This window comes from Indicator indicator, chromosome 26, assembly GCF_027791375.1.
Source record: "Indicator indicator isolate 239-I01 chromosome 26, UM_Iind_1.1, whole genome shotgun sequence".
In the NCBI taxonomy this organism is placed as follows: Eukaryota; Metazoa; Chordata; class Aves; order Piciformes; family Indicatoridae; genus Indicator; species Indicator indicator.
Window position 1 is genome coordinate 1053554 of NC_072035.1, and position 26454 is coordinate 1080007.

Below are 26454 nucleotides of genomic sequence, written 5' to 3' on the forward strand. Positions count from 1 at the left end.
TCCTGCCGCTGCACCACAGCACTCTTGGTAACCCTGCAGCTTTTCCAGCTTCACGCTGACCCACTAACACCCGTGGCTGTGGGGCCACAGCCCTGCACTGCCTTGTGCTGGGCTCGGCCCCGCCAGATTCGTGCCAAACCTCACAAAGTATCTGAGGGGTGTGCAGGAACAAGGGCTCGACCTGTGCCTCCTCCCTCCTGTCGCCAGTGATGTACGAAGCCTTAATGCAGCAGGAGGGGGAAGGAGGAGAGCCCTGGGTGCGGTTTACCTGCGGCTTTCTGCTCTGAAGCCAGAGAGGGTTGACTCGGTTTTTGTTTGGTTTTGTTTTTATTTTAATTGTTATTCTGTTTTACATTCGCAATTTGAATAAAATCAGTCTGGCTTTAGCTGCTGCCTCGGTGTCCAAGCTGTGCTGGGTGGCCAGCAAGCTGCAGGCAAGGACTGGGGACAGGGTTCCCCAAATGGCAAGCTGGAAGAGCACGGGCTTCAGCCCAGTGTTGCCTGTTTGCTGATGCTCCCTGGCAGATCAAGGGTTGCATTGTCCCCTGCACAACATTTTATTAACTGTTCTGGTGAGTTTTATGAAGTCCTCACCCCTGCCGTGGAGCAAAGAGCCGGGTGAGGGGCGGTGGAGCAGAAGAGAACAGGCTTTGTGCCCCCGCCCAGCCCGGGGGCGGTGCAGCCAGGGTTCCAATGCCACCTCCACCGCCACCACCGCAGCCCTCACTCCTGGCCTGGCGTTCGCAAGCACTCGGGGCCTTGTGGAGTCCCAGTGCCATGCGGGCCCTGCTGCTCTGTGGGGGCTGGCTGCTGGCCGCTGTCTACCTGGTGGGTGCCACCGGCAGCTGTCGGCACCGGTGCTGCCCAGGCAGGAACAACGCCTGCTGGGCCCCCAGTGCCCGCCAGGCTCGCTGCTACTGCGACTCATACTGCAAGAGGACAGGTGACTGCTGCCAGGATTTCCTCACCACCTGCCGCCACACCGGTGAGTGCCAGAGGGGTGGCACTGGATGCACCCCGTGTTGGTGGAGAGCCCTAGGCTGGGAATGCCATCCTGGGCTGCTGCTTGTGGTGGCATGTGCTTGCTGTTATCTGTCAGCTCCGTGCTTTGAGCAGCAGTGGGATGTGTCAGGGGCTGCTGGCTGGGGTGTATTTGGAGCGAGATCCCCATTTTCCACTTTTTTTTCCATGCTGAATGTGTGGCTGCTGCCAGTGTAAGAAAAGAGCCCCTGGGCTGCAGCTGCTGGTAGCGCTGTCATTGCACTCAGAATCGGCAGTGTGGGACCTGAGTCGGACAAGCCCCAGTGTCACCCATGCCACTGCTGCGGGCAGTGCCTTGCATGGGGACGTGGGAACTGGGCGCTGTACTGTAGATAGCAAACAGGGACTGGGGGCTTGGGGGATGCAGAGCCAGCCCACCCTGGGGACCCAGAGCCAGGCGGGTGGGGGCTGTGGCCCCCTGCACAATTGCAACAGTCAGCCCTGCCTAATCTCCGGGGAGATTAGTGGGGTCCCAGCTCAGCGCGATGCAGAGCGGCAGCGGCGCAGGGATAAAGGCCTGCGGAAGTGGCGCACAATGCCCCTGTGCTGCCAGAGAACTCCCTGCCCGGGAGCTGGGGAGAGGGGCTGCTGGGCTCCCCTGGCCCTTTTCCTCCCTCCCCTCTCCCTTCCTCTGTGCTGCATCTTCCCAGCTCTCCTCCTCCCATCTCCGATGCCGCTGAAGCTCTCTTTTCCCCATTCTCCATCCCACTGGCAGCAGTGGGCTGCGTGGTGGGGCCTTGGGGGCCGTGGAGTGGGTGCAGCTCCCTGTGTGGGGTTGGCAGCAAGACCCGCAGCCGCCAGGTCACCATCCCACCCCGGCACGGAGGGGAGCCCTGTCCTGACCTCAAGCAGCGTCGTGGCTGCTTGGGGGAGCACCCAGCCTGCTGGACAGCCAAAGGTAATGTGGGTCCTGTGGGGATGCTGCCCACTTCCCGCCCTCATGCATGACCATGCCTGCTGCCTGTCCCAGAGTGTCTTTGGCCACCCATGTCCCTCATTCTGGTTGCTCTTCTGTCAGAAGTGGTTAAGATATTGCCCAGTTCCTTCAGCCGGGACTTCAGAGATCCCTGGCGGAGAGCCAGGCTGGTGCCCCCAGAGGAGCCATCTGGGTAAGGCTTCTCTATCCCCTCGCAAAGCTGATACTGATGCTGCACAACCCCCTATAGCTGTGGCCCCTTTGCAACTCCTTAACCATTACCCTTCTCTCCCTTTCTCTGCTCTTGCCCCCTTTGCACCCCTTCCTAGACCCATGACCCATTTGCACCCCTCTAGAGTTATTACCACTTTCTTACACCCCAGCCCCATGGCCCCTCTGCAGCCCCCTGCTAAAGCCATTCCCATCTCCCTAAAGATATGGCCCCTTTGCTCTGCTCCCCCCCCCCTCCCCCCCCAGATCTGTAGTCCCATTGCACCTCCCCTTCAGGAGCTATTATTACCCTCCCCCCCCCAAATGTTGACCCCTGTGCAACCCTCTCCAGACTCTTCTCACCCCAACTCCTAACCACAGCCTCTTTACAACCCACCATCCATCAAGGAAACACCACAAACTTTATCCTACTCTCCAGCCACCATCTTTCCCCTTTTCCTCCCCTTTTCCCCCTCATTTCTCCCCCTGGATCTCCGCTCCCCAGCTACTGCTGCTATTTCCACCTGATGCAGGTAGGGCCTCCCTGACACAGGAGCTACTGGCTGCACTGGGACAAGTGGGTGTGCTGGAGGGGACACATCCCACCACCATCCCCATTGCACTGGACATGGGCTGTAAGGAAACAGGTAGGTGGGAATCTGGGGGGGGGGGGGATGTGCAACATGCCCTAAGGGACCTCAGAAGGGATATCTCTTCCCACCTCCCATGGAGAAACATCTCTCCATCCCCTAGGGCATCTTCCTTTCATTCATCTTAATTATAAATACAGTATTTTTATACAAAAACCCTCATATTCTACATTACCGTAGGCTGACATAATCTGTACCCTAAACCAATAAGTAGATATGATTTTAACGAGTTAGTTATATTCATGGCACCACCACCACCACCCCCCCGAGCTCTCACCAGCTTTCCCCTTGCTGGTCACCTCCCTGGTAGGGTGCAGGAAGGTTTTGTTTGCCCCTCCACTGGCTTTCATCTTTGTGTAGCATCCCCTTCCTCCCCCCACCAGGAAGGTGAGCTCAGCCTCCCCATGCTGCTGCTCCTTGCTGGGGAGGCAGGGAATGAAAGAAATGAACGAAAGCTGCAGTGTCTTTTGTAATGTCACCCCCTGTGCAGGCTCCTGGCTTGCACTCAGAGCTGACTCCCATGCATTTTAGGTGTTTTGTTGAAGAATGGGAAGAAACCTCTGCTTAGAAAGATTTTTTTTTAAAGGAAGTTGCTAGAATGTGGCAGAAGGACATCAGTCCGAGGTTTAATGTGAGTGAGAAGATGATGCAACGGTGACAGGGAAAGACGAACGCTCAGCCTTCTCTCATGGTGCCGTGCTGTGAGCTGCTGTCGGCTGAGCAACCTGAGGATGGAGGTGGCATCCGGCCTCTGCGTGCGGGGGCTGGCCTGGCTACAGTTAACTGTTGGGTGAGCCGTGAAGGGTGGCTCGGCTGCATGCTGTGGTTTGAAGAGAGAAATTAAACGTAGGCACCCAAAAATCTGCCTGGGAGCGGTGACACCCTTGCGGGTCTGGGTTCAGCTATGGGGCTTGGCAGTCCCCTCAGGGGGAGAAGCGACAGACGGGGAGATCCCTCCCTACTCACGGCACGCACAGCCGCCGGGGCTCCGGTACTTTCTCTCCGTCCGTGCCGCTGCCTTCCCCACCACCCCCGCCTCGAGGCCAGCGGTTCTGCCCAGGGAGCTTAATTGCTGGGCTGGGTTGCTGATGCCAAAAGCAGAGTGCAGGACTGGCCGCTGCCAGCGGGGTCTCCACTGCCGCCGGGCCGGGCGGATGGCAGCGGGGAGCGGATGTGGCCGCATCCTGCTCCGCGCCCGGGCGGGGCCGGTATGGGGGCGAGGCAGCGGGGGTGGCCCAGCCGACGGCCCCGGGGAAAACGTCAGGGACAGCTCAGCCAGGCGCTGGGGCTCGGCCCGGCTGCTGCAGCCATGAACCCGAACAGCATCCCAGGGCTGGGTGCTTCGCGGGGGGGATGTCTGGTCGCTGTGGGGTTGGACCTTCTTGGCGGCAGCCGGCGGCTGCTCCTCCTTCGCTGTCCCCGCTGCTTTCGGGTCCTGCCCGCTGCCCCCTGCCACAAGCTTCCCCCTGCCACGGCCACCTCCTCGCCCCCCTGAGCAGGGAAATATGAAGGCTTCACCGCGGGGTGTCCATGGCTGCTTTATTTGGGATACAAGCCCACACCACCCGCGAGCTAAAAGGTTGGTTAAAAAACAAAGCGGGGGAGAGGGAGTCGAGGAGGAGCAAGGGCTCTGGGGCACGTGTCCCCTCCTCCCAACCATACCTGAGGGCAGGGATGCGACAGGTCAGGGCGATGCTGCACAGGTGTCCTTGGGATGGAGGGGTAGAAAACACTGGGAACGAAATAAGCGTGTCCCACACCATGAGGGGGGTTCCCCTGAGTTACACCACTGAACCCACAGTCCTGGCTGGTGACAAGAGAGTGTTCAGCAAATAGAGGGATGGGGCAAGGGTGAACCAGGAGGCTCCTGGCTGTGGTCTGACAGTGCTCCATGCCTGGAGCTGTCAAGCAGCCTCGGACAGTGATGCCAGCTTCCCCAGTGCATTGCTCTGGCTTGGCCCAGGGGCCAGCCCATGCTGCTCCAGCAGCCTCTGCACCAGCGTGAGCTCCTGCTCCAGCTCCTGAGCACTGCAGCCCAGCCCTGGCACGGTGGTGACACCTCCCAGCACCTGCAGCAACTGTACCACCAGCCGGGCCCTCACCAGCAGCACAGCCACAGCCGTGTGCAGCTTGGCACAGCCCAGCGCCTTCATCCCCCAGTGAGCAGTGGCCCCTGCAGAGAGAGCAAGAGAAGGAACCTTGAGCGTGGCAGAGCTGGCCTGAAGGACAAGGACAGCAGCTTGGGAGCTTCAGGCTGTGCTGTACCTTGGCTCCAGCAGTGCTTGCAGTACTGCAGGTCATGCAGGACGCTGGGGCCCATGGCCAGCAGCCACTGCAGTGCTGAGGCATGGAGTGGGCTACCAGGAGGCACCTTCTCCAGGAGTTGCAGCATGACAGGGAGCAGCTGCCAGGCCAGGACGGCTGGCTCTGCAAAAATGTTGGGTTCATCCTCTCTGTACAGGCTGACAGCTCTGCGGGGGGAAGGCCAAGACATGAGTGAAGCCAAGGAACAGACCCATGGAACCCCACACTCCCTTGTACTATGTAGGTCTGGTGACTCACTTGTTGGTCTCCAGCCCCTCCACGATACCCCTGAGATCCAGGACAGGGAGGTGTTGCAGCAGTGAGGCAAAGGTTTCTGGGTGCTCCCCATACTCCTCCAGGAGGAGCTGCAGGAGTACTTGGAGCCCCACAGCGTCCTGCACAAAAATGCAACTGCCTTGGAGCAGCTCCCTGAGGTGATGCTGCAGGAGGCTGGCGAAAGCCGAAGACTCGTGCCTCACCTCCCGCTCCTCATCTTGCAGAAGGTGAATGCCCACGTTGATCAGCCTGGGCAAAGGAAAGAGCAGGGAAGGGAAGGCCACCATGCTCCCTAGAACATCCTTAGCTTGCCTCGAGGGGAGGGAAGCATGAGACCCCCCTCCTTAGGGCAATGCTTCCCTGAAAGACTTTCCTCCTGGGTTGTGAAAGGCACAGCCATGGCCCAAGAGCTTGTGGCTGCACAGGGACTGCACCAGGGATTGAGGGCCCCAGCAATGCTGTTTGCTGCTCATAAGGGTCCCTCATAAGGGACCAGCTGCTTCTGTTAAAATCCTACCTACAGAGTCTTTGTAGGCTCCAGGTTCTTGAGTCCTAACGACTTTAGAGTGAGAGGTTCTCTTTAACACCCTGGGAGTTTTTGCACAGGACACCTTTCCCAGAATCAGTTAACCTGCAGCACACTGAGGCTGGGGCCCCAGGGGGCAGCTGCTGCTGGGAAGCATGGCTGTGCCAGAGGGTGGGCTCAGGGACCTACCGCAGAGCCAGGGGGACAAGCGAGGGACAGGCAGCACGCAGGGATCGCTGCACCACACTGGCACCTGCCATCTGCAGGGAGCGGGCAGCTGCCAGCCGCAGCAGCTCGGATGAAGCCGACTGGCTGCACTCCTCCAGTGCTGTGCACCATCGCTCCACCAGCAGGCTGTCCTTGTCCCCAAACCTGCCAGAGCCCAGGGAAGGAGAGGGAATTCAGGCAAGCCTTACAGAATCACAGAGCCAACCAGGTTGAAAGAGACTTCCAAGCTCATCGAGTCCAACCCTTGCTAATCAACTAGACCATGGCACTAAGTGCCTCATCCAGGCTTTGCTTAAACACCTCCAGGGACCTTGACCCCACCACCTCCCTGGACAGCCCATTCCAAAGGGCTCTCTCTCTTTCTCTCAAGAACTTCTTTCTAAGATCAAACCTAAACTTCCCCTTGCACAGCCTGAGACTGTGTCCTCTTGTTCTGTCACTGGTTGCCTAGGAGAAGAGACCAACCCCCACCTGGCTACAACTTCCCTTCAGGTAGTTGTAGACAGCAATGAGGTTTCCCCTGAGCCTCCTCTTCTCCAGGCTGAACACCCCCAGCTCCCTCAGGCTCTCCTCATAGGAGAGTGCTCCGGACCCCTCCCCAGCTTTGTTGCCCTTCTCTGGACACGTTCAAGCAACTCAACATCTTTCTTGAACTGAGGGGCCCAGAACTGGACACAGCACTCAAGGTGTGGCCTAACCAGTGCTGAGTACAGGGCAGAATGACTTCCCTGCTCCTGCTGGTCACACTATTCCTGATACAGGCCAGGATGCCATTGGCCTTCTTGGCCACCTGGGCACACTGCTGGCTCATGTTCAGCCTACTGTCAACCACTACCCCCAGGTTCCTTTCTGCCTTTTGAGATCTATCCAGGGCTCCAAAGGCCAGCGGCTGTGAGGAGGCCACAGGACCCATGTGTGAAACTGGATGTGATTTATAGGCAGGAAACTGTGGCTCTGTTTCCAGCAAGGACTAAGGAGGAATCTCCTGGAAGGGTCAGGCAGAGTTCCCCTGGCAGTGGCAGGGACGTACCAGTGACCAAGCAGCAGGCTGGCAGCACACAGTGCCTGGAAGAGGAGGTCAGGGCCGGGACACTCAGCCTCCACCATATGCAGCAGCATCTCCAGGCAGGCTGCCAAGGAGCCCTGGAGCCTAGAGGAAGCTTCCTGGCACCATGCTGAAGAGTCTCTGCAAAGATGCAGCAAAGCCTCAAGGTACAATCTCAGGAACTCTTTGTCCTTTCTCTCTCGCAGCACCGACTGCAAGCTCTCCTAGTTGACAAGGGGAAAGAAGGTACACAGTCAGTGTCCCTGGCACTCCGGGGTGGCAACCTCAGCCAAGCAGGCAAGTGCCCCCAGTGCACCCTCAGCCCAGGGAGAAGGTGAGCACCCAGCATCACATCTGTGCAGCATGCTGGGGACGCTGCTTTACTTAGTGACTTTCAGCCTCATCATACCAGCAACGTCAGCCCAAGAGCCTTCTCCAGCTCCTCAGGCATTCCTCCTTCCCTGGCGAGCACCCAGCTGAGGACGGCAAGCTGGACATCGGGGTGCGGCTGGCGGAGAAGCGAGCAGGCAGCACCGATCCGCAGGCTGGCAGCCAGCCGTGCTGCCTCGCTGCACACGAAGTGGGCCATGCTTTGGTGCAACACGGCCAAGCCCACCTGCAGGAAAAACAGGATCCAAGGATCAGCCTCCAGGGAGGTGTCTTTGCCTCTCACCCCTGGGCTCACTGCCAGGCAGGCCATGGCTGTGGTTCTCCTGGCAGGCAGCAGTACCTGCTGCTCAGCACACCCTGGTTTTGTCCCCGGTGAGAGGCTGCCCAGCTCAGCGCTGATGGCATCATGGATGCTCTGGGTGAAGCCAGGGCTGAACGATGCGGGCAGGAGGGCGAGGACCTGGAGGAAGGCGGCACGGATGAGCGGGCAGCGCTGGGCAGGGGTGAGCAGCCAGCCCCGGGCCTCCAGCTGCAGAGCCAGGGGGTGCAGTGCCTCAGCCAACAGCCTGTGGGAAGACAGAGTGCTCACCACGGGGCCCTTTGGTGGCCAAAGGGCTGCATCAGACAGACCACAGCAGCTGCAGGCAGAAGGATGGCACAGGACCGCTCACCTCTCAGTGCTCGCAGTAGGGGCCAGCAGTGCTTGCATCTGCAACAGGTGCCCGTGGAGAGTGTTGTGTGAGCAGACACATCCAGGTGCAGTGGGGAGCTGCTGGGCCAGTTGCAAGAGGAGCCCTTGGCGCTGGGGCAGGGGGACAACGGGCACCAGCGCCTTGGCAGCCATCGCTCGCACGGCATAGATAGGGCTCCCTGCGAGCCCCAGCAATGGCTCCAGAAAGTGAGCAGAGGGGCTGCGGAGTAAAAAAGGCACCGCATGTGATGCTCCAGATGGAGCAAAACCCCTCAGAGAGGCACTGCCAGCCCTAGCACCATGGGACCACCTCCCTTGGCCAGGGCAGAGTATTCCCACTTCCCCCCTACCTGCCAGGGTCATTGGCACCAGGCTGCAGCTGGGCCAGGAGGGTTAGGACAGCATGGAGTGCAGGGCGCAGGCGATGCTCCCCTGCTGTGGGCCACCTGGCAGCCTCCAGCTCTGCCAGCAGCACAGTGCTCAGCTGGGGATGCTGCCGGAGGAAGGCTTGCAGGCTCACCCCCTCTGCCGGGCAGCCCTCCCCACGGCTTCGCTGCTGGCCCAGCAGCCGGGCTGTGAGAGCACCTGCAGGGACAGGGCAGAGAGCAAGGTCAGGTCCTCTTTAACCCCTGCCACACTGCCCCCTGGGGAGGCTGTGTTGGTTCTGCAGGGCTCTCTGCCCGGTACTCACTGAAGAGTTGGATGGCTGCATTCCTCATGGCCCAGCAGGGCGAGCCCAGACCCCGCAGTGCCAGGGCCACCATGGGTGTGGTGTGCCGCAGCAGCACCATGCCCAGCCCCGCACCACGCACCAGCGTCTGCAGCACATGGAGGGCACACACCTGGGGAGAGCATCTGGGGCTCAGCAGCACTGCCTGGGCAGAGGCATCACGCTTCTGTGCCAGGGGAAGATGGTGGCAAGAGACAGGGCAGACAAGGAGCTGCCAGCTCGCGGGCTGCTGGGACGGGCAGCATGGCCGCGGCTGTGGGTCTCGTAGGATCACAGAATGTTAGGGGTTGGAAGGGACCTTCAAAGATCATCAAATCCAAGCCCCTGCCAGAGCAAGACCATAGAATGCAGCACAGGTCACATGGGAACACATCCAGATCAGGCTGGAAAGTCTCCAGAGAAGGAGACTCCACAACCTCTCTGGGCAGCCTGCTCCAGGGCTCTGGGACCCTCACAGTGAAGAATCTCCTCCTCATGTTGAGGTGGAACCTCCTGTGCTGGAGTTTCTATCTATTGCCCCTTGTCCTATCACAGAGTGCAGGTGAGCAGAGCCTGGACCCTCCCTCTTGACTCCCAGCCCTCAGATATTTATAAACACTTACTAAATCCCCTCTCAGTCTTCTCCTCTCCTGACTAAAAAGCCCCAGGGCTCTCAGCCTCTCCTCATAGGCACATGCTCCAGTCCCTCACTCATTCTTGTAGCCCTCCCTTGGACTCCCTCCAGCAGATCCCTTTTGCTCTTGAACTGGGGAGCCCAAAATTGGACACAATATTCCAGGTGAGGTCTCACCAGGGCGAAGGAGAGCCCCAGCATGGCTCCCTGCAGGGGACCTCACACAGATCACCATATCCCCAGACAGCAGCTGGGAGCTCAGTGCCCACCATGCTCACCTGAGGCAGGTCAAGGGTCTGGTCCCAGTGCTGCGGCAGGGCAGTGGCGGCCAAGGCCAGCAGGGTCTGGACGCAGTGGGTCAGCAGTGGCCATGCCTGCGCAGGAGCCTCCCTGCTGACGATGCAGAGGAAGAGCATGGGGAAGCCAGCAGCACGACGTGTGATGGAGCTGCTCCGGGGCCCACTCAGTGCTTCCAGGCCCTGAGGAACAAAACCCACCCAAGGTACGCTGGAAACCTGCCCGCTGGAGCCTGCAGCTGCTCCACAGGGCAGGGAGGGCACCAGCCACACCAGCCCTGCACTCTGGCATCTCGGCTGCCAGGTGGGTGCTTGACCCAAAGTGGAGGATACAGGGAGATGGGTCTGGGGCTCCCTAGAGCCCTGGGAGAACATAGGGCAGGAGAAGCACAGTACCTGCTCCAGCATGCTCTGCGGGATGGCCTGCAGCTCTGCGTCCGGGTGGTTCAGCAAGGCAGCACAGAACTTGGTGAAGCCTACGCTGCAGCCCTCCACTGCTCCCTAGGGCACAGCAGCATCAGGCACCCAAGCCCTGAAGGCTGCACCTGCCAGTGTCCCATAGCCCCCAGAAACCTCTTTGCAACAGGGAAGGAGAAAGTGAGAGGGCATGATGGTGTGGGGGCACGATGGCCCAGCCATGCCTCACGTCCTGCCCCAGAGCAGACCCTGCCCCGCTGTGCTTGCCCTCCCTGCATGCCAGTGAGAGCCCCCAGCTACTGGCTCGGGGCTAGGACAGGTCTGGAAAGGTGGGCAAGGGGCCAAGCCACCCTGGGTGGGACAAGCTCTTACCCAGTGCCGGCACCGCAGCAGGATCTCCTGGAACACCTTCGTGGCCACCTGCAGGGTGGGCAGTGGCAGGAGGGGCCCTGATCCAGCAGCCACTGGCAGGCTCAGCAGCAGCTCTGCCAGGCCCCCCAAGAGCAGCCCTATTTCCTGGGAAGTGGAAGGTCATCAGGACCAGCAGCAGGGCTGCCCCATTCCTGTCCAGCCCCATTCCTGTCCTGCCCCATCATCAGTGCCACAGGGAAGCAGAGTGGGTGCTGCTGGCACACCCCAGCACAGCTGTTCTCCATTGCTGGCACCATCAGACAGCACAGCCACTGGCATGGCCACACGCATGCCACAGCACAGGGGTTTCCCAGCCAGCTGCAAGGCATCTGTGGTGGACAAGGCATTTTTCCAGGCAGCCACTGAAGAAGTTAGGAAGGAAGAGCTGGCATGGGTGGCTGCTGGAAAGGAGCTGGGATGGGGGCCACAGGGCTGCAAGGCAGAGACCCAGCTCTGCTGCACCTGGAGTCTGCCAGTGCTTGGGAACCAGCTGGGATACGTAAGGGCAGGAAGGGAGGTGGCTGTTTTTGGGCACAGTGGTGGTTGCATTCTCCCTGGCAGCAAGTGGAGATCGTCTGTGGCAGCTCCTAGGCAAGGACAGACTCAGAACCCAGCTGCTGGGCTGGGCTGGTGGTGGGTGCTGTGTTGAGCTGCTCCTCTTCCCAGTGCCATGGGGAGGGGTTCCTACCTTCACTGACACCCAGCAGCAAGTCAGGATCAGGCTGTGCTCCTCTGACAACAGGACTGAGTCCTCCTCCTCTTCCTCCTGCCCTCGGCCTTTGCCCAGCATGATGAGGGAGCCGATGGCGTTCCCCATGTCTGCGAACGATGGGGCAGCAGCTGCCAAGGGGAGAGGCCTGGGCTGAGTGAGGCTGCGTGGGGCAGAGGGAGGGAGGTGCTGCTGGGGAGTCCCCTGTTCACATGCCTAACACCAGCAATGGCTCCCATCCTGCAACATGTCCTGCTCAGGATCACAGCTGCCCTTTGCCTCACTGCTCTTCCTGAGCCCTTGCTGTGGGTTCTGCCAGCCCCAGGGCTCACCCAGCTGCTTCCACTAGACAAGTGTCTCATTGCTTCTGGGAAGCTTTTGCCTCAGCTTCTGCTGCTGTTCCCATGTGCAGTTGAGAAAGGGACCCAAACCCGGGCACTAGCCACCTTCCTCTTGCCGTTTCCAGGATCCCCTGCCCAAGGACCATCCTTGCCCGAGTGTCCTGCTTTCGACCTCGCTCCTGGGCCAACCTTCCCTGCTCCGCCCCACTGCTGCCCCCTGCTGGACGCAGTGAAGCCAAGCAAGGACCCTCCCCGCAGGCTGCAGGGCTGCTGGGTCGAGGAGGGCTGTGACAGGTGCTGGTGGTTCCTGGGCCTGATCTCCCACCCTGGGGACATACTCACCTTGCTCATCAGCGCCGGGGCCTTGCTGGCTCTGCAGAGCACCCAGAAGGAAGGAGGTGATGTCTCTCACTGTGGTCACAAGGCCGGTGAGGAGCTCCTGCCAGCTCTGTACCAGCTCTGCTGCACGCATGGAGGTGACCACCTCTGGCACCTGGAGCAGGCATCTCCGCAGGGCTGTGATGGCTCCTGTGGACCCCCATCTCTGGTCACAGCGGTGGCTGGCACAGCCCCTGCTCTCCTGCCCAAGTGTGCAGCTGAAATGGCTTCATGGGCAGGAGAGCAGGCAGGGCCCCTAGGTGAGGGGCATGCTAGGCAGGTGGAGCAGCAGGACAGGGAAACTGAGGCAAGGACACAGCACCAGCACTGAGTTGCAGCCTCGGTCCTGCCTGTATGACTCCTGCCTACTTCAAATGGGCAGGAAGGGGATGGGCTGCAGGAGCTGCTTGCTGCCCTGCTGGGCCAGGGCCTCACCGTGCATCGGTGCTGTGGCTGCTGCCCGCAGCAGGTCCTTGCGTGCCACAGAGTACTGAGCTTGCAGCACGTGGAGAAGGTGCTGAGCAAAGCAGAGGCCTCGGCTGGGCAGTGCTGGGGTTGCTGCAGCCTCCAGGGCCAGGCTCTTCATGGTGCTGCTGTCTGACCTGGGGGAAGAGGCAGGTGCTGCTGTGAGGACTTTTCTGCCCCTCCTGTGCTAAGTGGCTCCTTCCCCAGAGCAGGCTCCTGCACCCCAACCCTACCCAGGTCCCAGTGTGAGGACATTTCAAACCCAAACCACAGCTCCCTGGGCTGTTAACACAGACTGCAGCGAGACACCAGTGCTGCTGACATGCTGGGGCAGGGCAGCCATGCCACCATGGGTGGGCAAGCCTGGAGCTCATACTTCTGCAGGATGGTCTTCATCAGCACGGCTCCAGCTTCAGCCTCCTGCACTCGGGGGCTGCCCAGGGCATCCTGGGCCAGCTGGAAGAGAGCCAGGGTGATGGGCTCGGGGAACGTCGCAGGGAAGTAGCGGACAAGCAGGTCTGAGGCCAGGTCTCTGATCTGCCAAGACAGGAGAGATGGGTAGAACTGGGACTTGGGAAGAAAGAAAGTGCCCAGAGCAGGGCAGGAGGGCAGCATGATGGTCTTTAGGAGGTTCACCTCATTAGTGCTGTCCTGCAAGCAGCTCAGCAGCACCAACAAATTGGGCTGGGAGAAGAAGTCCCAACAGCCCCTCTGCCTGGCATAGCTCAGCAGTGTGGCCATGGTCCCTGCAGGGGGGATGAAGGGTGGTGGGACAGGGTCAGTCGGGAGCACCTTGGCAGCTAAGGGCTGGTGCCCTGAGCAGGGCTGGTGCCCTGAGCAGGCTGCCTGTACTCACGTGGGGGCTGGCCTTTCTTCCTGTCAGGGCTCCAGGTGTCTGTGCAGGTCTCCAGAACAGCGGCCAGGAGGAGCAGAGCTGTCTTCTTCCTCTGGTAGTTGGAGCTAGGGCTGAGCGAGGTGATGCTGAGCTGCAGCAGCCACTCCACGAAGTCTGTGAGCAGAGAGTGTGGCAGCAAGTGACGCTAGGCTAGGCACTGAAACCCCTCAGGTGCCGGGGGGGCTGCCTCACCTACTGCCTGGGCGAGCTGCTCCTCTTCCTCTCCTGGCTCCGTGCCACGGGGTGTCCTCCCCCGCAGCCGGGTCAGGGAGCTGTCTCGCAGCCGCACCAGCGCCTTCCTCACCGCTGCCTGCAGCAGCTGCCGGAAGGAGGAGGAGTCGCAGCTGAGGTTGAGGGGCAGGAACTGCCGCAGCAGCTGCACCTCGGTGCCCGACAGGGGCCGGTTGGTGCTGGGGCTGCAGCAGAGAAGACTCAGCGCTGCCAGCCGGACGCCATCCTCGCGGGCACCCAGGCAGCAGGAGAGCCGCTCCAGTGCGTCCCCTCGCAGGGGCAGGGCTCCTGCCAAGCTCTTCTGTGCCTTCAGCAGCGACACCCAAGCCCGGAGCGACGCCGTGTCCCGGCTGCCGAACTGGGCAGCCAGCAGTGCCCGGGTGGCTGGGATCTGCCGCAGGGTCCAGGTGAGGAGGTGGTTGGCAGCGTTGCTGTGCAGGATGGGCAGAGGGGAGCAGAGTGCCTGGGAGAGCAGGGGCAGCCAGCGCAGTGCCCACTGCTCTGCCAACGCTGTCCCCGTGCCCTGCTGCCCCTCCTGCCACTCAGCACACTGGTGCTGCACCAGCACCTTGTAGACCTCGGTGGCTGCAGGGCACAGATGGTTGGTGGAGAGGCAGCTCAGGAGGTGCTGTGGCAGGTCTGGGTAAGTGTCCAGCACCTGGGGGAAAGGCAGATGACCCTCACCTCCCTGCCAGGCTGAAGGCTGCATATTGGGAGGTGGGGAACAGATTGGGGTACAGACTACACTACAGTCACCCATGGCACTGAGCAGCTCTGCTACCCCAAGCTGCTTTAGGTGGGCATCAATGGGCAAAGCTTCCCCAGCTGCTGGTAATCCCCAGGGATGCACCACTGTTGCTACAACTCCATACTGCACCCTGAACACTATCCCTTGGGTGATGCAAAAGCAGCTCCCCTGGCTGGGAAGGCTGTCTGCCTCTGTGGCTGAGCTAGGCAGGGAAGGTGACAGGCAGCAGACAGATGCTGTGCCAACCGGGCAGCAGTGCCAGCCAGGACTGAGCCTCCCCATGCCCCTGCCTTCCCTACCTGCTGGCTGCCCACGTAGGGGACGATGGCACACAGGGGCACGTATCTGGCCTTGATTTGCCACGACATTGAGACCACCCTGTGCAGCATCTGCTGGTAGAGGGCTCGCTCCTGGTCCTGGAAGTGCTGGCACTCGAGGTGGTAGATCTCCAGGAGCAGTTGGAAGGAGCTGTGGATGAACTCAGACACCCCTTCCACCTGGGGGGGAGAAGGACAGCAAGCAGGAGCAGTTCAGGTGGGTTCCTCCTCCTGTCCTGCTGCCTCAAGAATGATCCTCTGCTTTCCATGGCCATGGACTTCCAGTGCTGGCTGGTAACCACTGGGTTAGGAGCTGGGCTTGTGGGGATGGAAGGCAGTAAGCCAGCAGATGTGGGCAGGCTGGCACTGCACCAGTGGCGCTGCCTGGGGAGGGCAAAGCACTGGGATGCGGCCCTGCAGAGGCCATGCCTTCAGCAGTGTGAGTGCCCCTGCCCTGCCAGAGGGCAGCTGAGGCAAGGGGGTTGTATCCGGCTGAGGGAGCTGAACAGGTGGGGTTGTGTTGGGGGCAAGGGAGCAGCAACTGGGGCTGCAGTTTCTGCTTTGGGCACTCTGGCCTTACCAGGGTCTCAGCGTTGTCCCACACCAGCTGGGTGAGCTGCTGGAGCAGCTTGGCATGTGGGGCCAGGACGCGGGAACCCATCAGGTGCCAGACAGCAGGCAGGCTCTCCTGCAGGCGCTGCAGCCACAGGGCACAGGCTGCAAAAACAGAGAGCCCTGCTGCAGCCACAGGACACAGGCTGCAATGGTACAGAGCTCTGCTGCAGCCACAGGGCACAGGCTGCAACAGCAGAGAGCCCTGCTGCAGCCACAGGACACAGGCTGCAATGGCAGAGAGCCCTGCTGCAGCCACAGGACACAGGTTGCAATGGCAGAGAGCTCTGCTGCAGCCACAGGCTGCAAAAGCAGAGAGTCCTGCTGCAGCCACAGGGCACAGGCTGCAACAGCAGAGTCCTGCTGCAGTCACAGGGCACAGGCTGCAACAGCAGAGAGCCCTGCTGCAGCCCTTGCCTCCAGACCTGCTGGCAGCACAGCCACTGCTGGCCGTGAGGACCCCGGGTGCAAGGGGAGCAGTCTCCACGTTAGGTACAGATGAGCCTTGGAGGGTTTGGTTCCTGACACCAGTTTCCAAACTGGCTGTCAGGATCTAGAGAAGCATCTTCCCTGGGAGATGATGAAGCACCACTGGGGTCCTGTGCATCAGGAGCACAGTGGCCCTTTCAAAGCACCCTGTGGTGGTGGGGCAGGGTTATCATCTCCTACCTTGGAAGCAGTAGTAGTGACAGTCCTTCTGCTCCTTGCTCAGGGCACACACGGCAGGGAAGACCACATCAAGCAGCAGGCAGGCCTGCAGGAGCACAACAGCTCATGAGCAGGCAGGTGTGGGCTTTTCAGGGTAAGAAAACCCTGCCCTGAGGCAAGTGAAGAACACTGCCTGCTGCTGCTGCTCTCACAGCAGCTTGTTGCTATTTCTCCCCGCCTGGAAGTCCTCAGCTCTCGAGGACTCAAGAAATGCTGGAGCTGGGCAGCCCCGAGTTCATCTTGCAAGAGCACTGCTGCCCCTTTGCTTGTGTAAGAGCTACTTTTGGCACCACCTGGCTTCTTGGCCCTTCAGGAGAGGGAAAGCCCTGCTCAGATGTCTTTGGAAAACGCAGGCATGCAGTGGGATGCATGGAACCACTGGTGTGGAGTGGTGCAGCCTGGCTGTGTGCCCTGGGGATCCACAGCCCCTACCAGCAGCTGCCAGCCCTGCACAAGGCACTCTCCAAACCCTTGCCTGCTGCTTTTCAGCTCTCCTACCTGGTGGGTGAAACTCTCCAGCTGGCAGCTGAGGATGTCCACCTTGCAGCAAGTCAGCAAACCTCTGGTGAACACCAACTTCTCCAGCCCATCTGGCTCCAGGACCAGGGGCACATCCACCACCAACTCCCCAAACTTCAGTTCTCCTTTGCCTGGTAGAGAAGGGCTGCATTGGATGGCAGAAAGCAGGGAAACACAAATGCTGCTCTGAGAGCAGACTGCCCTGGCTCACCCCAGGGTGACCATGGGAGGTGGATAGTGGTGGGAGGTGGCTAGCGGCAGACAGGGCTGCCAGGCCCTGAGAGGAGAACACTGCAGCAGAGTCTGGCTTGCACTGCTGGTGAGCAGCGCTGGCCTCTGTCCCCCTACCCCTACACGTCCCCCTCACCAGAGGCTGAGTCCAGCTCAGGATGGAGCACATACCTTGGTCAGGAAGCTGGAAGAGGGCCAGCATGGCACTGGCTCCACGCTCAGGCTGTGGCGCAGTGTTCACCAACATGCTCAGGGCCGTGCCCGCCAGTAGCCGTGTGTCCTTGCTCAGGGCCTGGACTCACAGGGGAGGCAAAGGCACAGCTCAAAATGCCATTTAAAACAAACCCCCATTTAGCACTACCCCACATTCATGCAGGCAACTCTGCAGGCTCCCCTGGACACCCCAGACACTGGGGCTGCCTCTGCAGGCTCCCCCCAGGGAGAGGAAAGCACCCAGGAGGGATGGCACTGCCCTGCTCCTTGGGACAGGCAGCCCCTGAGGCCATACACACCTTCCCCCATGCCACCTCCAGCAGCAGCCCCAGGAGGCTCTGCAGGGCTTCACTCTTCCCTGCTGCACTCCACACCAGCGGGGCCACGTCCTTCGGCAGCGTCTGGAAGAGCTGGAGGCAGGCCTGGAGGAGGAGAAGGAAGAGGAGGAGGGAGGGAGACCACGGTGATGGCTGTCAGCATCTCTCACCTCTTAGAAAGCAGCAATGTGCCACATCCCTCCAGGACTTCATTGCCAGTGCCTGGGCCAGTCCTTGCAGGGACTGATCCTTCCCCACCTCCTGAATGTGGCTCTTACCTTGATGACCAAGTAGCCCCAAGTGCTGCTGGGTGCAGGCTGGATCTGCAGCACCCAGTGCAAGGTGGAGACCAGGCGCTGCAGCAGCAGGGCCAGGTTCTGCTGCCAGTGCTGCCGGCCCAGGCTGCTCTCCTCTAGGAACATGCACACTGCAGGCAGGGGGTGGCATCAGCACGGCGCCAGCAGCCAGCCTGCTCCCAGTTAAACCAAGGGCTGTGCTGCTGGTAAGGCGGATAGACAGGGCTGGGATGCAGGGGATGCTTTGGCTTGTCTGCTTTCCAGCCACCCTACATGAGTGGGCAGAGCCACTGGGACCCCTGCAGATCTGCCTGATCCCTGCTCCCTCTCCAAGCCTGGGTGGGTGTGAGTGTCCTTGCACATTAGTGGTGCGGGCTGAGAAAAGCCCTCCAAGCGGAAGGGGCAGAGACTGACCTGACTGAAGATCCCCAGGAGACAGCACCTGCAGAGACAGAAGCACGGTTTGTCTCACACGACAACAGGCTGGGGCTTGGTGCCTTGGGCAGGAGGGTCTTGCTGGCACCAGAAGCTGTCCCAGAGATGAGCAAAGGGCTGGTGTGACAGGCAGCCACACGCTGCCAGCTGCAAGCAAGGGCAAGCCCCCAGTACAGTGGGAAAAGAAGCAGAGGACTCCAGGAGTTCAAACCAAGCTGTTCCAGGGGAAGTTTAGGGTCGAGGTGAGGAGAAAGCTCTTCACAGAAAGAGTGATCTGCCATTGGAATGTGCTGCCCAGGGGGGTGGTGGAGTCACCATCCCTGGAGGTGTTCAAAAAAAGGATTGGACATGGCACTTGAAGCCATGGTTTAGTTAGTCATGAGGTGCTGGGTGATAGCTTGGACTTGATGATCTCTGAGGTCTTTTCCAACCTTGTTGATTCTATGACTCTATGAAAATGTGCTCCAGCCAAGCTCCCACAAAAGCCAGTGCCACTGAAGAACTGGGGGTGCTCTCACCTCTCCCTGTGGTGCCAGGCCAGCCAACAGTGTGCCCACCTCCTGGGCCAGCAGGGCTTCCTTCCCCACTGCCAGCTGGGTCACAATCTGCAGAGAGGTGCCCAAGTCAGTGGGTCTGCCTGGAGCCCCAGAGATACCAGCTACAGAGTACTCTAAGGGGAGCTCTATGGTATCACCATGGCCCCTTTGCTGGTAAGGAGGCACCACACCAGGGCTGTGCCAGGGGCACACAGCTGGGCTGAGATCATCACTTACACTTGGGGCTAGTAGAGCTCTAAAGCCACAGCCCAGCACATTGTGTTACAGACCTGTTCCAGTTTCTGGAAGGAGCTGGAGCTGCTGGTGGCCTCCATCTGGAAAGCCAGGATGCAGCGGAGCAGGGGCCGTGCCTCTGCCTCACTCATCACTCGCAAAGCCTTGCTCAGCACCCGTGACAGCAGGAGAGCCTCCTCCAGGTGCTTGTCCTTGCATCTCTTGGTAGTACTCCTGAAACAGTATGGGGATGGCAGTGAGGACACCTCAGCTCAGTGAGGATTGGGATGCGGGATATCCCTGCTTGGTGGAGATTATTAGTATTATTGGATTGCAGTGGGAATACCTCAGCTCGATTTCAGTTTGGGTGGGGACACCTCATCTTGGTGAGCATTAAGGTTGGGGGGCCTCATGTTGAGAGGGGTTACAGTTGGAGTGCCCCAACTTGCCATGTTTGTCCCTACTAGCTGCACTCAGCATGGCACGGGGCAGGGGAGATCTCCTCAGAGCTCTGGCATCACCAAGCCTGTTCTGGAACGAGGGGGGCAGGAGTACCCCAAAAAACAATCCTAGAACTTGCTGCCCTGCTGCTGCAGGGCAGGCTGGAAGAGCATGAGAACTCTGTCCCCATGCCGAGAACACAGCGGAGCCTCTCTCCTTCTCTCCCCGCGCCCAGAGGATGCCCTGGGGACCAGCTCACAGGGGATTCCCGGGAGAGCCGCGCCGGACCCCCCGCGCTCGGGGGTGCCGCGATCCGCGCCGGGGGATTCCCGGGAAGACCCTCGCTCACAGGGGAAGTGTGGGGGTCCCCTCCCTTGGGTTGCATTCTCTTACCCAGCGAACTGTCTCAGGCAGCGCAGGCAGGGCAGCACGGCCGGGGCCATGCCCAGCGCCTCGTAGAAGGCAGCGCAGGCCTGCGCCTCCCGCTCGGCTCCCATGGCTGGCGCCGCAGTACCATAGAGCTCGACTGGGCTCCTCCCAGCTCAGCGGCGCCCTCTAGCGCTCGCCCCCGGCCGGCAGGGAGTCTCTAGGGACGGCGGCAGCTCCGGGCAGCGCGGTCCTGGCTGAAGGCTGAAAGACACGAGCGCGGCTGGGGAGTGTCGCCTCCCGCAGCCATTAGCACGATGCTGGATCCATCGCAGGCTGCAAATTAGGGATGAAAAAGCAACGCAGAATCACCAACCGAAGCTGTTTCCAGAGTTGCTGGAAAGCGAGAGCCCCCCCCGGAAGGTTGAAAATATCCCTATTAGCCAGCGTCCTATTACCAGCATTACAGCACTAGTAGCCACTGAAGGGATTATGCTTCTTCCTACGGGGTGAAATGGCCTTTGGAGAGAGGAACAGCTTTATTGTAACACTTAATGTTCGTTATTGTCTAATCCAAATGGTTTTATTTGGGTTCTTTTTGTCAGCTGGCATAGGCCTGAACTATTTTAACAGGCAAGATTTTAAGATGACCTTTAAAGGTCTCTCCCAGCCCAAACTATTCTGTGTTTCTGTGATGTCTGTGTCTTTATCAAGCACAGTTATTACTCCTGACTCGTGCATCCCACTGACCTTTATCCAGCAGCTATTGAGAAATTGCTCCTGGCTGGTTCTGACCTCCAAGGGTTGCTTTGTCCCTGGTTCTTTCTCACAGTGGCACTAGAGTGAGCAATGGACATTGGCTGCTCGAGTGATACAGTGGCACAGGCAGCCCAGGTGAGCACAGCTGGCATGGACCAGTGTCCATGCTGAGTGACCAGTAGGACATTGAGATGTGGCTCCCTGAAGGAGCACTGTGCTTGGGGACAGAGATCCCAGCCTGTAACTTTTGGCAACATTTGCCAGCAGCATCCATCTCTGTTCTGCTTGGAAGCCCAAATTCAGCCAGGGGGCCAAGTTTGCTCTGCTGCCAATCTCAACCAGTGAAACAGCCCAAGAGTCATCCCAGCTAAGGCAGAGAACTGCAGGGTGGTCACATCCCTTGGACCTGCTCCTGCGTTCCCTGAGCGAGCACCACAGTGACCTCACACAGGTGATAGGGGAGCCTGGGGAAGTGCTACCAAACTAGAGCTTACATGAGTACTAGCACCCAAGCAGGGCAAGGCAGGGGAAGGGTGCTCCCAAGTTTTGGGCTCTCCAAAGCTCCTCTTTCCATCTCCTTGTACTGCCTATGGAAGGGAGGGCAAGGAGAGGGAGAGGGAGAGGGGGATTTCTTCTGGTTTCACCACAGGAAGGATTTTCAAACCCTATAAATTCACTTTTGACAAGTGAACAGCTAAAGCAGATTAACCTTTTTCGCTAATCCTCTATAATGGCTTTGGAATCTCCTTAACCAATAAGAAAATGATAAGAGCCTGTTTCTTTTCTTTTTATCTACATCTATATTGTCCTCCCTTGTCTGCATTTTTCCACCTTCTTGTTTTATTTTCCTTTTCCTTTTCTATCACGAAATAGCCCAGAGATCCTATCTCCTGGAGGCTCAGTAAACAGAACATCAATAATCCCTTTCCTTTATTCCTCCCCAGTAACAGGGTGCAGAGAAGTGTCTGCCGATCGGCATTTGATTAACAGCAGCTATCAAAAGTCTCTTTGTAAGATCTGGGTGCTAAATCCCATAATTCTTTGATAAAAGAAGTATTACCAGTCCATTTTCTGAAGTGAAAGCTATGGGAGGAATGAAAGAAAGCAATCAGTGGAGATCCTAATAGGCTAAGTGCCTGTGCGGTGGCCAGGCAGGGCCGGGCAGGGGAGGGCAGGGAAAGGATCCTTTGTTATGGATGGGGAAGGAGAATTAATCTGCTGTGGGTGCATGGTTATTACAGCTGAGAGCAGAAAAGGTCAGATCCTGCACCTGCCCATGGCACATCCCAGCTCACCTGCCCTGCCATCCCTCTGGACCAGTAGGGTGTGGGACCATAACCTAGCCCCACATCCATCTCCTTTGTTACATTTGGGTACATGCATAAAAGCTGGGAGCTGTTTGCCATGCCCCATGGCATGAGTGCATCTCCAGTGCCTCTCTGGTGTGCTGGCACCTTGGCAGGGCAGCAGTGAACATGCCCAGACACCACAAAGGCCTCTTCCTCTCAGACCCACAGCAAATACACCAAGATTGACAGAGCATGGTTAGAGTGGAGGTTACACCATCAGAATAGCAAAAGGAGAGGCCAATAAAGGGATGGAAAGAAAAATTGTAATTTGGTTTGAAGTGAGAGCTTACAGAGGTTTGGGGGTCACAGGTAGAGTGGCATCTCTCACCAGCACTGGAGAGCAGCAAGGTAAGGAAGCACAGGCAGAAGGTGTAGCCAAGGAGAAAAGAATGGGGACTGAGAAGGAACTGTCCTGGAGCCTGGCTCACATCTTTGTGTGATGCTGGAGGGGTTGCTGGGCTGTTCAGTGGGAAGTCATGGGGAGCCCCAAGGACCTTTGATGTGCAGTGGTTTCACAGCACTCACCTGTGTGTCTCCTGGTAGGCACCAGGAGTGGGGCAGGTATCTTCTGTCTGCTCCAAACAAACACCAAGCCCGAGGGGCGCTCCCCATGGCAGCTTCTGAAGCCTTGCTACTCACCTTGGCTGAAAAGCACTGGGGGCAAGAGCACTCAGGTTTAAACTTTTGTAAGCAACCTGAGCTCAACCACGCCTTCACTACTTTAACCCCAGATTCTCGTTTCAGTTCTAAACTCAAGATGGAAGGAATCATCTCCTCCTCCCCTGGATCACATCTGCCAAGCCTTGTTGCTTGCCCTGGGGAGAGTCAGTGCCAGTCACCCTGTCTCGAGTCACTGCTCGTGGCTGTAGCCTCACTCCAGTTTCTCTTGCAGAGCAGAAGCAGTTGGGAATTTAACTGACAAAGCTTCGCAGAAGCCCAGAGGCTGCAGGCAGCCATCTGGGCTGCTCTGGGCTCGCTGAGCCACCTGTTAGCTCTGGCAACAAGACTCTGCTGCTGCTCAAGCTGCTGCAGGACCTCACTGCCTGCCTGCCTGCCTGCACATGGAGGTAGCAGTCCTGCCCTTCCCTTCCCGATGCCAAGCAGGGGTGCAGCTCAGCTGTTCAGGAGGTGGCTACATGCCACTAAGCTGTGCCACAGAGCTGCCAGTAATCTAATTTATTAACAGCTTTGAATCCTCACAAAGAGTGTGTTAGATACATGCAAAGCGTCTGCATTATCACTGTGATTAGGGCAGCAGAGGCAGGGGAGAGGGGAAGGAGTGAAAAATACAATTTCTCTGCTTTCAGCAGAAAATAAATCAACTTTTGCAGAGAGTTCTGGCACAGCCAAAGGCTGTGCTACCATTAAAAATTATTTTTTGTCAAGCTGAACCTTCTCCTCTCTCATATTGTACGATATGACATCTCTCTTTTGATGGGAAAGCTTTCATTTGGCCAGAGAAAGGGATAATTTGCTTCTTTTAAGGAGTTAATCCTCTGGTCTATTTCTGGGCTGGGAACAGCTATCCTCCCCCTTCCTTGGATTGGAGGCTGCAGCACAATGGAGATCATAACCACCTCAAATCTACACCCGAGATGGAGAAATCAGATTTCATTCTCCAGTCATTTTTGTGGGATTAGCTAAATCTTAGATCCACACTAACCCTTCACAAAGCTGCCAAGATTAGTTAGAATTTATTTTATTCACAGGGGGGTTTACAATTCTCTTTCCAAAGGGATTATATCTCTCTCTCTCTCTCTCTCTATTTATATATATATATATATTTAGGGTGGCTTCAGTCATAAAGCAGCTAGGTTAGGAGGAAAAGTGCATCTGTGTCTAAAATAAAAGCTTGGCTGGGAGAATGACAGTCACTTGAAATGCCAAGACAAAGCAGCCACTCTGGATGGCTTTGCCACTCCACTTTAAAAGCCACCTAAGCTGTCTTCTTCCTTGCAAGACCGCACTCTGAAGGCAGTGCACAGAAAGCAAAACCAGCTCAGCCTGAGCTGCCCACTCCTGAGGCTGCTGGCACAGGATGTCTTCAGAGCCAGCCCCAGACGCTGATGGCAGCAGAAGAGGCCTCAAGAAGCCCTGCTCATTCCGCATCGAGGACATCCTCTCCAGCCCAGCAGAGAGGAGCCCCCAGGTCCTGGTCCCACTATGCCTGCGGAGCATCTTGGACTACACACCCAAAGGGCTGTGTGAGCTAGAGACCACCCCAGCCAACTCCCTGCAGGAAGAGGGAGAGGAGGAAGAGCTGGAAGGGGCAGGCTGCAGCTGCTGCTGCTGTTCTCACAGGAGTGCCTGCACCCTGCGGGACTCACCAAGCTGGCTGGGTGAGTGTTTGGGTTTGATTCACAGCATAGGGCTCATGGAGGGGCTGGTTCCAGTGCTGGGTGTTGAGGGACAATATAGCCTCTGGTCTGCCACCATGGTGGTCTCAGGCTCCAGCTCCAGTGCACTCAGCTCTGCTCTCAGCCCACCTCCCAAGGGCAGGCAATTCTACCTGCAGTGCTGCTGGGATTTTCAAAGCAGCAAGTGCTGTTGGTTGCTGGGTTAGTGTAAAGACACTTGAGAGACTGATGCTTCTAGGGGCCTCAAGGAGGCTCTGGGCAGCCTGCTCTTGTTGGGGATGTCCCTGCTGACTGTGGGGAGGTCAGACTGGATGATCTTTGGAGGTCTCTTCCAGCCTGGACCATTCTATGACTCTCTGAATTCTCTGTGTAGTGTGGGGTCCCCTGTGCAGAGCTGTGCCTGTGCTTCCTGGCAACACTGGCTCTGAGAAACCTCAGCTGGCCCTTAAGGAAAAAAGGTTTTGGCTGCATCTAGCACTCAGGGGGGGAGAAGTAGCAGCAAACACTTAAAAATGCAGATCAAGAGCACCCTGAAAGTTCAGAAAACCCCTGTGTCAGGGCTGAAGCAGAGCTCCACCAGCCTGTGAGCTTCCTGCTATTTTCTGGAGCTGGCCATACTTAACAAGGAAAACCCAACCAGTACTCCCCACCTACACACTTCTGCCAAAGCAATGCCCTAAGCCCTTTCCTTGCTTGCATGGTGATCACACAGCTCATCACACATTGCCAGCTGGGCAGCTGCCTGCTTCCAAGCAACAAGGTGGATGCAGCTTACACCTGAACTGTGCCAAGTGAGGAGAGTGCTTGAGCCCCCCTGCCCCTAACACTGCTGTACCTCTCCCCTTGCAGACGCCAGGCTCCCCTGGCCCATGCAGCTCCTCCACTCGGCAGTCAGGGTCTGTAGGAGTCACCAGGGGAGCTCGGGCGAGCTGCAGACGTTGCAGCAGATGCAGCGCCGGACACGCCGGCACCGCACCATCTTCACTGAGGAGCAGCTGCAGGCCTTGGAGACACTTTTCCACCAGAACCAGTACCCAGACGTTGTCACCCGCGAGCACCTGGCCAGCCGCATTCACCTGAAGGAGGAGAGGGTGGAGGTGAGCTCCTGGCACCAGTGAGGTGCTGTTGGCTGCGGCCTCTGGGGCATGTGCTGCCTTTCTGGGGAGCTGTGGAGCTCCAGGGGCTTACTTTAGAGACTGCTCTTGGGTCTTTGACAAAACATAGTTGAGATTGGGCAAGCAATGGAAGAGTGTAGAACAGTTCTGCTGGGCTGATTTGTCCTGGTGTCCAGTCCTATGAGCACTGCCCCTCTCACCTGTACAAGCACACAGGCATGCCCAGTGCTGCTCCTCCCTGCACCCAAGTGTACTTCCCCTGTTTATGTGATCTGCCCCGGGGGTCTCCCAGCTCCCTTCTGCCCCTTACAGGTATCTGAGCCGGCCTGCAGGGGAGGGACTGATTAAACGCTCTGTCAAATATTGATATTGGGAAACATCTTACAGTATCCTAAAGCTCAGGCTGTACAGCCCAGGAGGGTACTTGCCTGCCCTGCTCCAAGGAACAGATGAAATGCAAAAGTTCTTTTCTTGTTTGCACTTTAAAGGTTTGGTTTAAAAACCGTCGGGCCAAGTGGCGGCACCAGAAGAGGGCTTCTGCTTCAGCACTGATCCTTCAAGGCAGCAAGAGGCCCTCTCAGGAGAGCTGTTAGTGCTTGCAAGCTGCATCCTCACAGACAAAAGCCAAGAGCATCCCTTTCCCATAGCTGGCAGTTTCTGTAGGGAGTAACCCAAGGGGAGCTAATGAAGCAAAAGGGAATCCCTGTGACTCCCAGAGGAGAAGGACAGGTAAAAGGGGGCAGCACTTTCACATTCCAGTTTTTTCTTCCAAACTTAGTTCACATAGCAACTCACCAGGCATGGTCTTCAGATGCTTAAGCAGAAACCCCTGCCAGAAGCCTGCACAGGGGACAGAGCTGTAGCAGTGTTAAATGTGTGTGCTCTGAGGGAAGGGCAATCTCCCCTTAGACACACAAAACCATTAAGGTTGGAAAAGATCTTTAAAATCATCAAGTCCTACCATAACCTGGCTACAATGACCACTAAACACTATCCTGAAGCACCACATCTGCAGCTTCTTCAACACCTCCCTGGGCAACCTGTGCCAACCCCTCACCACTTTCTCAGCAAAGAAGTTTTCCCTCGTGTCCAACCTAACCCTCCCCTGACACAGCTTCAGCTCATTTCCTCTTATCCT

The 26454-nt window shown here is 58.3% G+C and overlaps 3 protein-coding genes across 3 annotated transcripts; 2 read left to right on the forward strand and 1 right to left on the reverse strand.

Annotated features, from left to right (window-relative positions):
• The first annotated feature begins 777 nt into the window (after positions 1-777).
• Positions 778-2154, forward strand: LOC128975846 (somatomedin-B and thrombospondin type-1 domain-containing protein-like). Its single transcript, XM_054392901.1, has 3 exons — positions 778-985; positions 1757-1939; positions 2060-2154. The coding sequence occupies exons 1-3, from the start codon at positions 778-780 to the stop codon at positions 2152-2154; spliced, it is 486 nt and encodes a 161-aa protein (XP_054248876.1).
• A 2567-nt stretch (positions 2155-4721) lies between these two features.
• Positions 4722-19867, reverse strand: LOC128975847 (thyroid adenoma-associated protein homolog). The gene is made up of 31 exons (XM_054392902.1): positions 19764-19867; positions 18986-19163; positions 18678-18764; positions 18139-18166; positions 17707-17855; positions 17411-17533; positions 17070-17190; positions 16647-16798; positions 16110-16194; positions 15409-15545; positions 14811-15008; positions 13725-14421; positions 13494-13646; positions 13274-13383; positions 13014-13174; positions 12608-12774; positions 12137-12322; positions 11433-11584; positions 10706-10849; positions 10313-10417; positions 9899-10099; positions 8969-9119; positions 8628-8862; positions 8258-8497; positions 7927-8152; positions 7606-7812; positions 7182-7420; positions 6113-6295; positions 5380-5646; positions 5083-5288; positions 4722-4990 (listed from the first exon to the last, which is right to left on the reverse strand). Exons 1-31 carry the CDS (start codon positions 19865-19867, stop codon positions 4722-4724), a joined length of 5661 nt encoding a protein of 1886 aa, XP_054248877.1.
• Positions 19868-23882: 4015 nt separating this feature from the next.
• GSC2 (goosecoid homeobox 2) lies at positions 23883-25909 on the forward strand. Its single transcript, XM_054392952.1, has 3 exons — positions 23883-24183; positions 25051-25298; positions 25805-25909. Exons 1-3 carry the CDS (start codon positions 23883-23885, stop codon positions 25907-25909), a joined length of 654 nt encoding a protein of 217 aa, XP_054248927.1.
• The last annotated feature ends 545 nt before the right edge of the window (positions 25910-26454 follow it).